Below are 15,943 nucleotides of genomic sequence, written 5' to 3'. Positions count from 1 at the left end.
ACTGCAAGGCTCCTGGCAATACAGAAATGTAAAGATCAGAATGACCGAAGCCGATAAAGGGAGAGAGATGAAGGCGCAAAAATGAGAGGAGGACATGGGGATGGTGGAAGGTCAAGACAAATCGAGGCAGACAGCTCGACCGAACAAAGTGAAGCAACACAACCTCCCTTTAGAAGTGCTCATCGTACAGCCTGAGATGAAAGCAGAACAAAGATAAAAGAAGAAGGCTGATAGACAGCTAGGACAGACTGTGGAAAAAGATCAAGAAGGATATGAAATACAGAGAAAGGGCAGACTGAGATGTATGGATTCATATTTACGTTGCATCTGTGAGTCCAGACCCTTGACCAGACCTTGGAATGACAGAGCATGCCTGTTACCAGCAGCTCAAATGTATACTTTCAGCAAGTAAAAGGAGATGGGCAAAAGTACATATGTGGACAATCTTACTTTGGCAGCTGGGTGAAAGCTTGAAAGCCAGCCTTAGATGCCACCAAGCGTCGTATGGCCTGAAAATGACTTTCCAGTTCAGTATTAAGAGCCGGCAGCTCTGTATCCTGGCTTAAAAGAGCCAGGATGGCATTGTTGATGAGCTTCTCTTTGTTCTCAGAGAAAAGACCCTGGAGAGAATGAAAAAGGAGACATACAAAGAAATTACTGTGACTCCTGTTTAGGCAAATGCATAGAGATTAATCATACAGAAAATAAATCCACTCACATCTTGGGTTACTGCATGCAGCACTCCACTGTAGGATATGTTGGCATTGAATCTGAATACTGCATCTGCAAAATTTCCATCTAAGCAAAGGGAAAAGGGAGGAAGCAATGTTAAAGAAATTAATAGGATGTGCTGTCTGACCAAACAAAAGTGTGTCTGTCTATCTCAGCAGCAACGCTGGAAGGCTGGCGATCATAGAGAGGCGGGTGAAAACAAGAGTAACCAGAACACTTTTTCTCACAATCGCTCCATGGAGATGTTAACAGTGTCATCCTCGGTTGTACAAATAACAGTGATCAGAAAAACCAAAGAAATAAAACGGACTCAATCACAGTGGGACGCCAGTGTGAATACAGGGATGCAGGTTCAAGTTAGAGATAATGTGTGACACACGCAAAACCAAATATCTCATTTTGGAAAGGCGTGGGGGACAGGAGGGGCATGTGATAAGCAGTTTGGTCAGGGAACGTTTTAAAGGTCTGTGTGGCTGTACTTAAGACACCGCGTGGTGCCGGTTTTTAACGTCATGTATAATAATTCTGTTAAAATTAGTGAGACAAGGAATTAGTGAAAAAAAACATTAAGGGGAAAAAATGTAATGTCAATTACATTTTTCATAAAAATCAAAGAGGTTGAGGAAAATATCACCAGTGCCACCGAAGAAGCACCACTTACACTACTGTGTAAAATATTAACATTTAAATATGACTGTAGAGCAGATCAAAAACAAGATCCATGAATTTGTATCAGATTTTATGAGACAAAGGGGTCTGACTCACTGGGAGGTGCTGCCAGGAACCTGAGATGCAAACTCTCCACTTCTTCATCCACAGGCATGCTCAGTAGCCCCCATCTCTGTCCTCGCTGGGTGGGAGCCATCTTGACACACACATCTCTGTTGCCTGATGCTCTGACTCCATCAAGTAAGCTGGCTAACAGGGAGTCCCTACAAGCGCACGTACAGACAGACTCAGCAAAATGCACTAATGATCAGAGGGAGTGGCACCGGAAAAATAAATTAACTTAGAGATCACGGATAGAAAACACGGATCACACATAACATCATGGCCACCTGCTTAATATTGTGTTGGGCCAACTTTTGCTGCCAAAACAGTCCTGAAATGTCGAGGCATGGACTCCATCAGACCCCTGAAAGTGTGCTGTGGTATCTAGCACTAATATATTAGCAACAGATCCTTTAAGGTGGAGCCTCCATGGATCGGACTCGCTTGTCCAGCACATCCCACAGATGTGCGATTGGACTGAGATCGGGGGAATTTGGAGGCCAAGTCAACACCTCAAACTCCTCGCTGTCCTCCTATTCTGCCACCTTTCTATCGGAACAATTTGAGCTACAGAAGGTCATCTGTTGGATCAGACCACACCGGCCAACCTTCACTGCTGGGGAAGACCCCAGAAGAGCTGCAGTTTTGGAGATGCTCTGACCCAGCCATCTAGCCATCACAATGTTGCCCTCGGCAAATTCACAAATCCTTAGTGTTGCCAATTTTCTGGCTTCTAACACATCAGCTTTGAAGAAAAAGAAAAACATTCACTTGCTTCCTAATATATCCCACACACTAGAACAGGGGTGGGCAACTCCAGGCCTTGAGGGCCGGTGTCCCTGCAGGTTTTAGATGTGTCCTTGGACCAACACAGCTGATTTAAATGGCTAAATTAGCTCCTCAACAAGTCCTGCAGTTCTCCAGAGGCCTGATAACGAACTAATCATGTGATTCAGGTGTGTTGACCCAGGGTGAGATCTAAAACCTGCAGGGACACCGGCCCTCGAGGCCTGGAATTGCCCACCCCTGCACTAGAAGGTGCTTTGATTAAGAGATAATTAATGTTATTCACTTCTTCACTTCACCTGTAAGTGGTCATAATGTTATGCCTGATCGATGTGCCATTACGGTTAAAGAGAAAAAAATTCTAACTGAAATTTAGCGTGACAAAAAACACTGTCGAACGTACCTTTCTGTGGAGGAGAACTTCCTGATCTGACCTCGGATAAATTCTACAGTAAACACCTGAGGATTTTCCACATCACAGATGAGAGCAAATATCTGAGGGGAGATGAGACAGAGCGAGAATGCCCAAAAGAGAGTGGGAGGGGATAGTTTAGCCTAATAATATATAATGAAGCAAAAAAAACAACAACATTTACCTCTCATTACAGCTGCACACAATATGCTTTTGAGTGAGTGACTTTTAGTGCCAAAATTATTCCAACTTTTCGTTAAGGCTCACCTCTCCAAAGGGTTTGATGGTGACTATGTTGTACGAAGCGGGGTCTCTCTCCACTAGACACGTCTCTGTCAGGGCCAGGATGCGCTTAACGGGTTCCTGGAAGAGACAAAAAGCACAAACATCTTAACATGAATGATACTCTCAAAAAATCAGCACATTTTTCAAATAATCCACTACATAATCAGATCAGAAACCTAGTCAATTTTTGGATAGAATGTTCACAACCACCACCCTACAACAATGAGAAGAGCAAAATAAACTAGAGCGTTCTCACCGGATGTCGAGGGGTGATCTTCTGCACCACAAACTCTGCTAGGGAAGTTATGCTCTCGTCTGAGCTGTATTTCCCCAACCTGTCTGTCATGAAACCCTCAAAAGTTAGAGCCTCCTTCCTCAATCGAAGAGTGATGCCAATAAAGTTCCCGGCATGCTCTATGGCACTGCGAATGATTTCATCTCGATGCTCTGAGGCAAACAGATGCTGAAAGAAAGGAAAAGGAAGGTGAAGAGAAACTTGCTCATATGTTTTTAAAGAAATAATGAATTTTTAAAAAGCTCCTTAATATACAAAAACACAAACTTTATGAACACATACCAGTCTGCTGAAGCCACCGTAAAGGATGCAAAATCCTCCCTGGTAATCGGAGACCTCGACAAAGCCCTCTACATTTCGGTAATCATAGGAACACACCACTCGGTTAGTGTGGGGGTCGATCTGGTCGATGCCGCCTGGTGTCACCTCTAAACTCACAGGCTTCCTTGTGTCACTCCAGTGGTGCTTGTAGCAATTGTAGCGCTGCCAAGAATGTGGCACATGTGTTGTAAGACATTGAATATAATGACCCAGCAATGGTACACCTACGCTATATGGACAAACCTGGGCCACAACTCTTAATCTTTGAATTGTGGGTGTTTTGATTCCCATTGCTACTGCTGCATAAAATCAAGCAGCTAATTTACTCATGCATTCTGCCTTTACAAACAATTGTGAAACAATAGGTTGTTTCAAAGAGCTCACTGAATTTGAACACGGTACAATTACAGGATGCCACCGTTGCAAAGTCATTTTGTGAAATTTCTTCCTTCTTAGATATTTCATTATCAGCTGTAAGTGGTATTATTGCAAACTAGCGGCATTTAAGAACCACAACAACTCAAAGTGGCAGACCACACAAGGTTACAAATTAGGGTCACTGAGTGCTGAGGTACACGATGTGTGCAAGTCGCCAACGCTCTGTTGGCAAACTGCAGAGTTCCAAACCTCATCTGACATTAACATCAGCACATAAATTGTGCACCAGGAGCTTCATGCCATGTGTTTCAGTGGCTGAGAAGCTCCTGTAGGTTTGACGTGTGGGTGGCCCAGTACTTCTGTACATATAAATGTATATTCAAACTTTCATTTTGATCTTTATTCTCTTTTTTTTTTTAAGCACAAAAATAAATACTTACCCTTCCAGTTATCTTCCCCTCAGAAAACTCTGTTCTGAATCGCTGTGAAAAAAGAATAATAAGGAAGTCAACAGTGTGCAACCTTACACAGCTAACTGTTGAATCATTGACTAATAATTGTAAAACACAACTTCAACGATGGAAAAATACAACTCCTTCCATAGGAAATACTTGTTGCTGCTTAGTTCAGCATAATGACTTTAATTCTTTACAAGAACAACAGTTCCAATGATTCATATCTTTGCACAACACTGACAGCACATCAAACGTTGTGACTTCCAAGTGTTGCATTTCTTAAAAAAAAAAAAAAAGTGCATTGCACATTAAGTGACCTTGTTAAGACACTACAGCTACAATAGGCTACATCAAAACACCTCAGTCAGGATGTAAAGTCTATTCAGTCAATGGTGGTACTATAGTACTAGCCATGTGTTTATCCTCACCAGCGCTTCTGTGAGCAGCTCTGTCCGGTGCTCTGTTGAAAACTTGAGCGTTTCCGACTTCTTGCCGCTGCCTTTACGGAATGTGAGGCTGAACTCTGTGCCCTGACCTTTTCCTACCGGGCCAATACCGCAGATGTCTCCATAAGTCCACTACAGACATAGACAGTGAAAATACAGGATTAAACACATGTTAAAGCATCAAAAGACCAGTTCAAACATTTAAAAAGTTTCCAAGTGCTTCCAAATGTACAAGAAGCATAAAGATAAATGTCTTATAAGATGCAATGATGCAGCAGTACAGCAGGATCAAATTTTGTGCACCGATAAACACAGAAAAATATATTCAGAGCTGTGATACTAAACCGTTTAGAAAATGTGGGCCACAAAGTGCCAAGAGCAGCACATCCCACAAGCATCTGTGAGGCACTGGAGGTAGAAGAAGAGGTTCATACATCATGAAGGCGTTCTCATTCATACTGACCTGATTTGTTACTTCTAGCGTGGTTGGGTTGTAAGTGGTAATGCCATGTGTCCCCACTGAGAAGACTCGCTTGTACCTGGAACACAGAGATGGAATGAGTCAGAAACATAGCCTACCCATCACCAACCACACATCGAAGCAACACCTACACCAACCCAGGCAGTCACATAATATTCGCTGAGAGTGTGGGGAACAGGGCGAAAGTGTGGTGGTTTTTTATTATTATGCGAGATCCTGATAATCTTGACAGCCTTGAAAAGAACCACATTAACTTATCTTAAAATTCCCACTCCGTTACATGTGAGAGGGTAAGAATAATGTGAAATGAAAAGCTCTATTTTTGGCCCTCTGTAAGCCAATGACGACTCAACCAAAGTAACTTTATAAAGACTGGGTTACCTAACGGCATCAACCATATTCAGGTTGGTTAGGTCAGTTCCCCTTTTCCCCAAATAGGAATACAGGATACAGCAGCATGATTTCCCATACCATTTGGGTTGCACTTCATTCCACTCCTTCAGGGAACGGAAGTTATAGTCATAACATTGTTTTCAGGTGTTTTGTGAGTCACAGGAAAACCTTAACTCCTAACAGTATCAAGCTTCACTGGCCCTATACGACAGTGAACGTGAACAATGTGTAGTTTCCAAACATTTACACACTGCCTTCAGTGGGTTTTGATTTTTGTCTGTGTGAGTCATCAAGGTTCCAGGCAAATTTTGGTTATTCATTGAATTTTAGGGCAGGTTTGCGCATAGGCAATACACAGAATGCATTTAAATTTTAAGGGAAAATCCAGATAAATCTCTTTAAATCTGTGATGCGGGGATTGGGCTCGATATAGGGCATGTCACGTCTAAGCGCACGTCCTCCGAAATCGCTTTTGTTCTAAGAATATTATCTGACATATTACAACAAAAGGTTACAACCTTTTGTATCTCAGCAATTCTGTGATGACTCATTGTTAAATAGTGATGAAAACACAAATTCAAGAGAAGTTATGAGTGGTGCTTTCTAACATAACAGGAAGGAAGTGCTGAATTATGATTTCTCAGTATTCTAGTATGTTACGCTGACAGTGTGCACATGTCAAATGTGGCAGATCAATATGTGCTTGGTTGGAGTTTTTTGGCAACAGCAACATTTTCAGCTGTTTTTGCCCAATTCATACATTTTCATTTTTAAATTAAGTTATTTATGCTGTGTTTATTAAGAGAAAGAGTGCAAACACAGTGTGTTTACATATAAATTGTACCTGGTATCGATGTGCTTTCCATAAGTCTTGAGCTACCCTTATTCCTGCATATTTTGCTTTTAACACAGGAAATGGGTGAAGAGACTAATTTAAACCTGCACACATACATGGAAATACACAACATAAGAAAAAAAACAAAAAAACAGAGTTTGTACAATTCTAATGACCTTTAAAGTCCATATTTGGAACAAGCACCTTGATTCTTCAACCCAGCTTGAACGTTAAAAGTTTTCTTTTAATAGTTCTCTGTGTTTCTTGAAGGACATTCAAAGTTCTTCTTTGGATGTTGGCTGCCCTTGTTCCATTTTCATCACTGTGTTTTACCGGTGAGAAATTGTGACTGTAGCGTCACCTCCGGGCCTCTCGTGACGGCCGTCTGTGTGCAGCAACATGGCGATGGGCATGCCCACGTTCTTGGAGCGTCCGGCAACCACGACATTCTTCCCAAAAGTAGGAATACCTGTGCGTTTAATAATTTCCCAAACACTGTGTTTTACCCATGGCTGCACATACTCACTGTCTTACTGCTCCTCTGACCTCCTATGTACATATATGCAAGGATTTGAGTCAAAAACTTCAAATTTGTATTCATCACTTCACAAGATTTGTTGTCACTGATTTTAAGTCCAGCTCTTGTGTAATCTGGAATATATTAGCCTTTACTCATCATTTTTGTACCTTACAAACGGCTTCTTGACAGGTACCTGAGAGCATTTCTGCATCTTTGATTAGGCTTCACTAAATATATAATGGCTCAACGGTCTTTGCTCATTTTTTTTCAGTTTCATCAAATTTTTACAGGAAAATTACAAAAAGTCTGGTTTCTTTGAACCAAAATGTAAAGACAAGAGTGGTAGCTCAAGATATTTGCACAGTACACAGTACAGTGTGCAGACTGAACATGCTGACTTAGTTCCTTTCCTTTTTGTACATCCTCATTAGGTCCCGTTAACATGAGCTAGTCCAATGAGAAAGCCGAGTAAGAGGAAGTTAATATTAGTGGTTACTTTTACATAATCCATTTGCAATTCTGTATGAATGAAATGACTAACACAAGTTGACAGGCAGTTGCTTTAGGCAATGCCATTAGGCTCAGGCTCATCCCTCAGGCTGTCCCACCCCTTCTCCTTTATATACCAATGTCATGTCCTTCTTGGGAAGCTTCACCCTTAGAAAACTATATAAATTGCTTCATCTCTCTTGACACCACTGCCTCTTTTGCATCATTATGTTATTTTAAGGAATGAAGTCTAAAACCATGAGTCTGCCCTGATCTCAGGGTTCTGGCTCTCTACATGTCTTGACCTTGGTGCCAAATGGCTTGAATTGGATGTCAGCACAAACTTCGTTAATTATTAATTCTCTGTGGGCTGATAGACTAAAAAAAAAACAACAAAAAAAAAACAACAATCTTGGTACAAAGGCAATATCCAGTCTTCTCTATCTGGTATACACGTGGAGGAAAAAAAAAAAAAAAGCCAAATTTATGCCTAATTTTCTGATTTAACAATTAATTCATGTCTTTAAATTGAACCTGTGTTGAATAGTAGAATGTAGCTGCTAATAAATAAACTTAAACTTAAAGAACTTTATTGTCATTGTAGTTATACAACGAAATTTGTTTGGTAGCTCACAGAGGCCAGCAGCATTAAAACGAGAAACGGCATAGTAAACCAAGTAAACGTCAATGCCATTATCTTAAATGAAACAATAAAGACTTAACAAGAACTGACTTTCAGGATGAAGCACACAATAACAGGAAGAAATGAATACACAATGTAAGATGAAGTACAACTCAGATCAATTTAGGAGAACAGATTATTAGAATGATTATTATGCAGTACTATGCAGAGATTATGAGAATGATTATTCCTATTATATTAAACAACCTTTAAAGCACTTTTGCAAGAATCCTTTAAAAACATTTTAAACATATGCTGTTGAATTTCAGATTTACATTCATACAAAGGTATGAAAATCAACTGGCCAAGACCTGGAACAATCATGTGTTTAGCCATCCATCATGGTAATAGAAGCAAAAACAGGTACAGTTTACACCACAGATATAATCACCATTCTCCTCTCTCCATTACTAAGGTTTCATAATCTTCCCATTAGGCAACTTCCTGTACCGTATGTGACTGAACACTTCTCAACAGTCTCTCCTTAAAACGTGCTCCATTTCTCACGAAGACATCTGAGCTTAAGAGTTGTTAGTAGGGCAACACAAAATAATCTTTCGTACAAGACTCAACATAAACACTGGATAACAGAGATGCAGAAAGCAGTGAATAGAGTGCGCTCCAAAACTATAATACTATGAAGGGAGGCAATGACAAGACCCCAAGTATAAACACAGAATTTTAACGGTGAAAAAGATGCATAGCTGTACTAGCAATAAGAAAATGACTGCTTTAAACTGAATAACAAAAAACAGAGATTGTGGCACTGTATTAACACACACCAAAATGATAACACTGTCAAAACGGTGCTCACACAGCTCCTGGATGACATTTAAAATTTTAATTCCTGTGGAAGCCGTAAGGGTGAGCCTAGTTTTTCTGAATAGAGGTGCTACACTTGCAAATATAAAGCAAGCTATAAAAGAAAATCAATTTGTGTAAAAAGTCAGGGAAACATCTTAATCTAATACTCGCTAAAACTAGTCACAAGATTTGACTAAATCATGTTCACAAGCATATTTCAGTGGAAAACTCTACAGCAACAGTGAGTGAACTCAAGTCTACGAGATTTTCATCACTGTTAGTAAATCTGAAACTGAATCTGAAATGTGTAAAAAAGGAAGCGGGCAAAAATACAGAAACAAAACCTTTTCTTTTTTTTTACATTTTTCCCACCACCATCCCTGCAGAAAAGACCACAAATATTGTCTCTGGCCCAATCCCTGTGTCCACACTGGAAAGCGAATGCCTGATTTATAGTACTGTGTTGAATCCCTTAAGTAATGAGCGACATTTATGCTAGTGTGCTGGTGTGTTTGTATCGCTCTGCCATCACAAGCGAAACTGAGCCATTCACACTGAACTTTGAGAAACTCTTGAACAGTTACTTTTACTGAAATGGAGGAAGGAGAGACTCTGAACAACCGGCCCTGGGTATATGGACTGTTAGAGCTATTATGAGGAAAACCTCCATCTGTCTACACTGGCAGAATACAAAGTATTCCATTTGAGGAAGTCGAGGAAGTTGAGGAAGACAGATACAGTAATAGCTTAATACATTTTGTTTCACTGCGAAATCATCTTTGTGCTAATCAATAAACTGTGTTTACTACCAAACAGACCAATCACAGTGGAGGTCTGCATCACTGGGATGTACAGTTACATTTCTGGGAAGGTACACATCACGTACAGCATATGGTACACAGCTAAGCCATAGCCTACGCTGTAGATTTACTGCAGTTCTATAAATAAAACATAAGGGCTGTCCTACTGTAATTGGTAAAGTGCATGAAGGCTCTCTTACAGACAATTTGAGCCATTTATTTATACTTTCCTTAAGTCTCTATTTCTGCAAGCTTTGCCTATAGGAAGTCAGTTTGTAGCACAGTGCTGTTAAAAAAGGGGTTGATGGAGATGATTTAGTAAAGTGTAAGAAAAAAAAAAGTTAAACAAAAAATAGAAAACCAACCAAAAGTTATAAGAAATAATTAAAGTTCTGAGAAAAGGGTTTCATTTGAAAATGGATAAATGCAACAACTCACATATCTTCTTTATTAAATCTTTTTTTAATTTTATTTTTTTCCTTAACTGTGATGTTTTGGCAAAAACAAACTGATTAACTGACAATTTGTCCTTTTATTCCTTCTGTAAGGCAACTGGCAATGTCACATGACATGTCACAAAGTCTGTCTCTATCACACATTAGAGTGTGACTCTGAGGCACTCCTGTGGCAACCTGAAACAGCTTCCTCTTACTGCGGGTATTGCAATTGCATAATTAAATAAAACCAAGAACATCATTCCTTGGCATGCTTCGTGGTGTGGCAAAAAAGTGCTTAATTGGTTGGTTAAAACCAAATGGTATAAGATATTTCTCACTACCCACTAAAGACAAAAGCCACCCACAATAAAGCTGGTATAAAGCAAGATGAAAACCTGCACCCTAATGAGAATCTTTCTCTCTGCTGATCTATCAAAGCCCTGTGTGGCAGATCCTCTAAACTGCGTTTGACTTGCACCAGAGAGACTGCTCAACTCAATCTCAGGTTGTCTACGTTTTCTGTCTGAGGCACAGAAATGGGTTACACAAGCACCAGCTCAAGTTTCATTTTCATTTCTCTGTGATCACCCACTCGCATAATTCTCTGCCGCCCTACTCTTAACTTTCTGTCACTTTCTCTCACTCTCCTCAGTGAGTCAGTAAAGTGACCTTCAAATGTTGATGGCAACAATTTATGTTTACAAAGGCCATTACATGTGATTCACATACTTTTCCTGCTCAGAAAACCATTCCCGTATGGATGGGAAGAGACTATAAGGATAGAAATTCCTGTTCACTAAAGCATTGACCTAATGACCTGCATTTAACTTGGGTCAGGAGGGTCATGACGTGAGCCTTGCAAGTCCGATAAACCACTAAAAGGACCTTAAATTGGATCCTCGTGTTGCTCAGGCATAAGAAGGGTGAAATCAGGAAAAAAAATACTTAAGAACATGTAAACAGATTTTTTAAACCAACAATGCTTATGGCTCACTGGTATGCTTTAGTTGCAGCTTGACAAAATTATATGAAATCTAAAACATCTTTTATTTTTATTTTTTGTTTTAAAGCCACTTGGCTACTATATGTTGCATTTACTGTCAAATTGCAGTAGTACAAATACATTTCATTCATGTTGCATGAAATGCCCTGCCTAACTTCACAGTTACTCCATTTCAAAATAATCCCAAACATGATCATATTTATTTTTTACCACAACTTCAAAATTGTTTCATAAGAAAAGTAAACATCTTATTTTATTAAATTTCTATGATTTCATAGCTGCGATGAAAAGTACCAAATAATCATAACAGGCCAGTCACAAATAATTTTCTGGTCAATGTTTTCTTTTTTTTTTAAAAAAGCCTCTTCTAACAGATTCTTCTATTAGAAGAAGAGCTGCTGACCTCTGGTCTAGGATTGAGTTTAAATCATATCTGGGAAAATGAGCTCTGGCTTTCTTGTGATGGCAGTGTAGAGCACTAGCAAACATATTCGTCCCAAGTCTCCCATAGATGTTCAGCTAACATGGGATGAATGAAAAGGCCATTACATACGATTCAAATTTTCCCTGCTCAGAAAACCATTCCCAAAAGGATGTGAAGAGACTATGAGGATAGAAATGCTCAATCATAGGATATTCACTTATGCTTCCCACACCAACAAGATTCCTCATAGAGCATAAAAGAGCCACTGGATGTGTTCACTGTAGGGGTCATCGTACATCAACGCGCGTTTCTGCCGGACACTTCAAGAAGCATTAGTGGATGAACCTCTGACGATGGCTAATGCTTTGCAGCCCTGCTTAAGTTTCCCAGGTCAATAGCAGGCCTTAATGGGACAAAGGCATTTAGAAAGCAAGTATTGGTAATGTGATCCCACCTCCTGACTGCTCAAACTAGGACTTGTCCTTTCTATTAGCTTTGAGGGCTTCCAAGTACAGGGCAGCTACTAGTTTTACACATTTGCCGGTTTAAGGGTTCAATTTGCACACTGACACAACTTAAATGCTGTATAATGTCCCATAAATCGGTGTATGATGGACTTTGGGGGCTAATCAGATACATGTTCACAGATAAGTACGTTGGCTTCATTGTATTGTATTACATCATAACCGTTTTTAATCTCCTTTTAAAAATGCATTAACATACAGTGGCTCAGTTACTTCCTAAAGGCATAGTTAGGATAAAAATCAGTTGGGTATCTTAACTTTTCTACACACATAAAACACATTAGCTTATAATTTTTATAAGGTAGGCAGTAAACATGAAAGAAGGCATGTTTCCCCAGTCCAATAGGCTCTTGACATAACAAAAATGTTTGATGTCTTGTCCCAGCCAAGATATAATACAGTGTTTACTGTTGTTTAATCTCCTGATAGGCACTCATTACCACCTACAATGTTTGACAGAAAAAGAACACTAGCTCTATCATTTAGTAAAGCAGCTTTTCATGCATGACCCCCTATATTTTCCCAAGATAAAGAAGCCAAAAATAAAGAAAGATCTAAGTGATAATTTGGGGACATTTCCGCTTTAGATCCACTGTTTTGTGAAATTATACGCATAACATCTGAAACAAAATATACCGAAGACACTGAAATACTATTTGTGAGTCTAAAAAAAGAAAAACAAAACAAAAGTTGCATTCTTACTTTCCCCTCCAGGAGTGTTTGGTAGTATAGAAACAGGCCAGGTCTCTGTTTTCTTTGACGACATTCATCTTTTCACAGGACCTAAAACACAGAAGGAAAGTTACCATGACAGGAATTTTTTAAAAAGCAAGTTTTTCACCTTCAACAAATACAAAGGTCAAGGAAAAACATGTTTTAAAGATGTTCGTTTAGGCATTTCTTTAGGGTAAGTATTATATTTCCAGTTGTCATATCAGCTGTTACCAAAATCCTTAACCCAGACTTTTGTAATTCACAACCATACCATGTTTACATAACACACATTCCAGTATACCGTGACACACATGTCACACAGTCTCTGAACATAATTTGACTGAGATTTCCACCAGATACCGAACTAATACAGTGCAAACAGTGATTATCCATTAACAGGGAAGAGTCTTCTGCAGCTGGGAGTCCATGACTGAGTCATTCTTCACTGTTATAAGCTACAGCAGGGACAACCCTGTCTCTTCATGCTCTACCTCTATCCTTTATAGTTGCATTCTTGCAGACTCGCTTTGAAAAGTGACACCCCCAAGGAACCAACTGGGATATTACAGCTTGCTCAGCATAAACAAAGGGGAAGCAAATGTCTCCATTCCATGCTGATAACCATAGGTGCAAAAACAATACAGCAGTTCACGAACTGAGAATGTGTCAATAAAGTCTGGCATGAAGCCAGCATGGATAATTGAGGCTACGTAAATATACAGAAGTTAGATGGTGTCTTAGGGTTTGGCCAGGCTCCCAATTTGAATTTACAATGGGAAGGAAAAATAAATCACTGTAATTTTACTTCCAGACTAGGACAGGTGCACAAGGATTAACAGGTTTGCTTTTCCAGCTGACAATAAAAACAAAACAGAACATTACTTTAAGTAGCGGACAGTTAACGATAAACCAGTCACCAGAACACAGTAGAGAAAAGGTGGGAAAAACTGCCTCTGCTATCCTTAGTGCAGTAAATTGTAAGCGACTGCAATGTGACAAGGGGAACCTGTGTCAGCATTCTGCCAGGATCCTGGAAAAAAAAATCTGACTCCAGTTTTCCTTCCTCTCCAGATCGGAGTGCAAATAAAGCAGGGAGCAGCAAAATTATTCATCTATGCATTTATCACAGTTTCTTGTTTTTTACCGAGGACCAGACACAATATTAGGCAAATTTTAAGTATGGCAACACAGGATGAGGATCTTCCAAAGTTTTAAAAGTTTGACATCGCTGTTTCAGGAAGAATAAAGAAATAATTTATTTCCCTCCGAATATACCGTCATGTAACTGTATAATCTCATACAGGCAGATGTTAGCATGAGGGACTGCATAGACTGTGCTTTGCTGCAGCACAGAGCAGAGCAGTTTTATTACATTACTGGGATGAGTGTGCTGCTACGACTGTGGAAAAGAAAAAAACAAGGTAGATTCCAGTGCTGGGTCATGTGATTTACCCCTCCCTGTACCCATCTGTCCCTTTTTGCCCTTATCAACAGCAAATTATTCCTGGTCTATCCTCAAACACATTTTAACAAAACAGAAAAAAGAAATATGAGATAGGCGAACCCAGCACACTGCAAGCAAAGCACATAATCAACATGACAACTTGATCCAAACAGATTTTCACAACTTTTCCTTTAACAAATACAGTTTTTAATAATCAAAGGTCTTGTTATGTGGATGTCTGTGACAATTTCCGCAATCCCACAGAGGATACTGGGGTGTCCTTTTTACCAAATATCTTTATCTAATACCATGTTACTCACAAGGAACTACCCAACTAGACTGCAGCCACAGGTTGTATCCATCACAACAATTTGATCAGGTAACTCTCAGTACTCTACATACTATAAAAAATACTATTTAGTTTACAAGGCTAGGTCACCTGTTTCCTTTGGAAAGCAGATGGCTGACAAACTTTAGCATCAGAGTGGGTGCAAGGGTCAAAATATCATGTGCTATGACATCACTATATGGCTCTAACAGGTTTTTTAAATACCTTTAGTTTAAATTCTCTTCTCTGCAATGATATTAGTGAAGCTCATGTAAATTAAAAGGCGCAATGCTCGAGTAGGGAAACACATGAAGGATGCAGACCTTCATAACCATATAAAATCTTATATCTAGGCCAGGCCAGGCCAAACACATAATATGAGCTTGATAATCTTATTTTCACCTGTTTTGGGTTTTTTTGTGCCCTGCAGATATATTGCAACACACACCGACATTAGCCAACTATATGAAACAATCTCTAAACCGAGACGGGAACTTAGTTTGCATTATCTTCTGTGGATCTGCAAGGATTTTATGCAAATATCTTCTCGAAAACTATCATTTCTTCTCTCTTTTTAAAAAAACAGCTAACTAGAAATATAAAACTAACAGTTACACGAAATAGGCTGAAATGGCAAACAGCAATTCTTAAATTGTGTGCAGGTTGTGCGCTGGCTGCTGATCTGTCAAGTAAATCCATGACAAACAGCATTAACGTTACCAAGCAGTTAGCCAGACTGGTTCATTTCAGCAGGCCTACGCGGTTCACTGTCAGGCTAAGCACGGCGGCATAGTTTTGCGACGTCGACACTTGCTGTTCCGCTTAACTACAGTGACCAGCCGATATACTTTGTTATCAGCGTCTGTTTGACAAATGCAGAAAAAGGGGCTGTGGCAGGCCAGTGCTTGGGTTAGCCACCAGCTAACGGCTAACTAGCACATCACTCAGGTTTTACGGACGAACTAGCTAGTCGCATTAGCGACAGGGTTCAATCAAGCAAACATTGGAGAAGCAGACAGTGGCAGGCGCTAACGGCCGCGTTTACCTGTAAAATCGCTAACGGGTGTTATTCGTAGCCGTCCCTCAGCCCCCCACCCTCCTCTGACTGTGCCCGGTGCGTCTCAGTTTTCCCAGTGTGATGCTGAAGGTGCTCAGTTACGCCGTATTCCCCCCAACTGGACTCA

The 15,943-nt window shown here is 39.9% G+C and overlaps 1 protein-coding gene across 1 annotated transcript in view; it reads right to left on the bottom strand.

Moving 5' to 3' along the window:
* Positions 1-15,943, bottom strand: part of dnajc13 (dnaJ homolog subfamily C member 13) — a 31,324-nt gene extending 15,381 nt beyond the window's left edge. The window contains exons 1-12 of the mRNA XM_085362828.1: positions 15,805-15,943; positions 12,976-13,056; positions 5,345-5,420; positions 4,864-5,013; positions 4,421-4,462; positions 3,564-3,764; positions 3,243-3,449; positions 2,969-3,064; positions 2,693-2,784; positions 1,498-1,664; positions 719-798; positions 451-620 (exon numbers count right to left, since the gene is read on the bottom strand). Coding sequence (XP_085218954.1) covers positions 451-620; positions 719-798; positions 1,498-1,664; positions 2,693-2,784; positions 2,969-3,064; positions 3,243-3,449; positions 3,564-3,764; positions 4,421-4,462; positions 4,864-5,013; positions 5,345-5,420; positions 12,976-13,043 — 1,349 coding nt within the window. The 5' untranslated portion in view covers positions 13,044-13,056; positions 15,805-15,943. The remainder of the gene's footprint in view (positions 1-450; positions 621-718; positions 799-1,497; positions 1,665-2,692; positions 2,785-2,968; positions 3,065-3,242; positions 3,450-3,563; positions 3,765-4,420; positions 4,463-4,863; positions 5,014-5,344; positions 5,421-12,975; positions 13,057-15,804) is intronic.

The sequence above is a fragment of the Diplotaxodon limnothrissa genome, linkage group LG9 (assembly GCF_057381915.1).
Source record: "Diplotaxodon limnothrissa isolate DT_005_m linkage group LG9, D_limnothrissa_male_GT1.1, whole genome shotgun sequence".
NCBI lineage: Eukaryota > Metazoa > Chordata > Actinopteri > Cichliformes > Cichlidae > Diplotaxodon > Diplotaxodon limnothrissa.
Note: the sequence above shows the minus strand (reverse complement) of the source record. Positions and strands in the feature narration are given on the sequence as shown.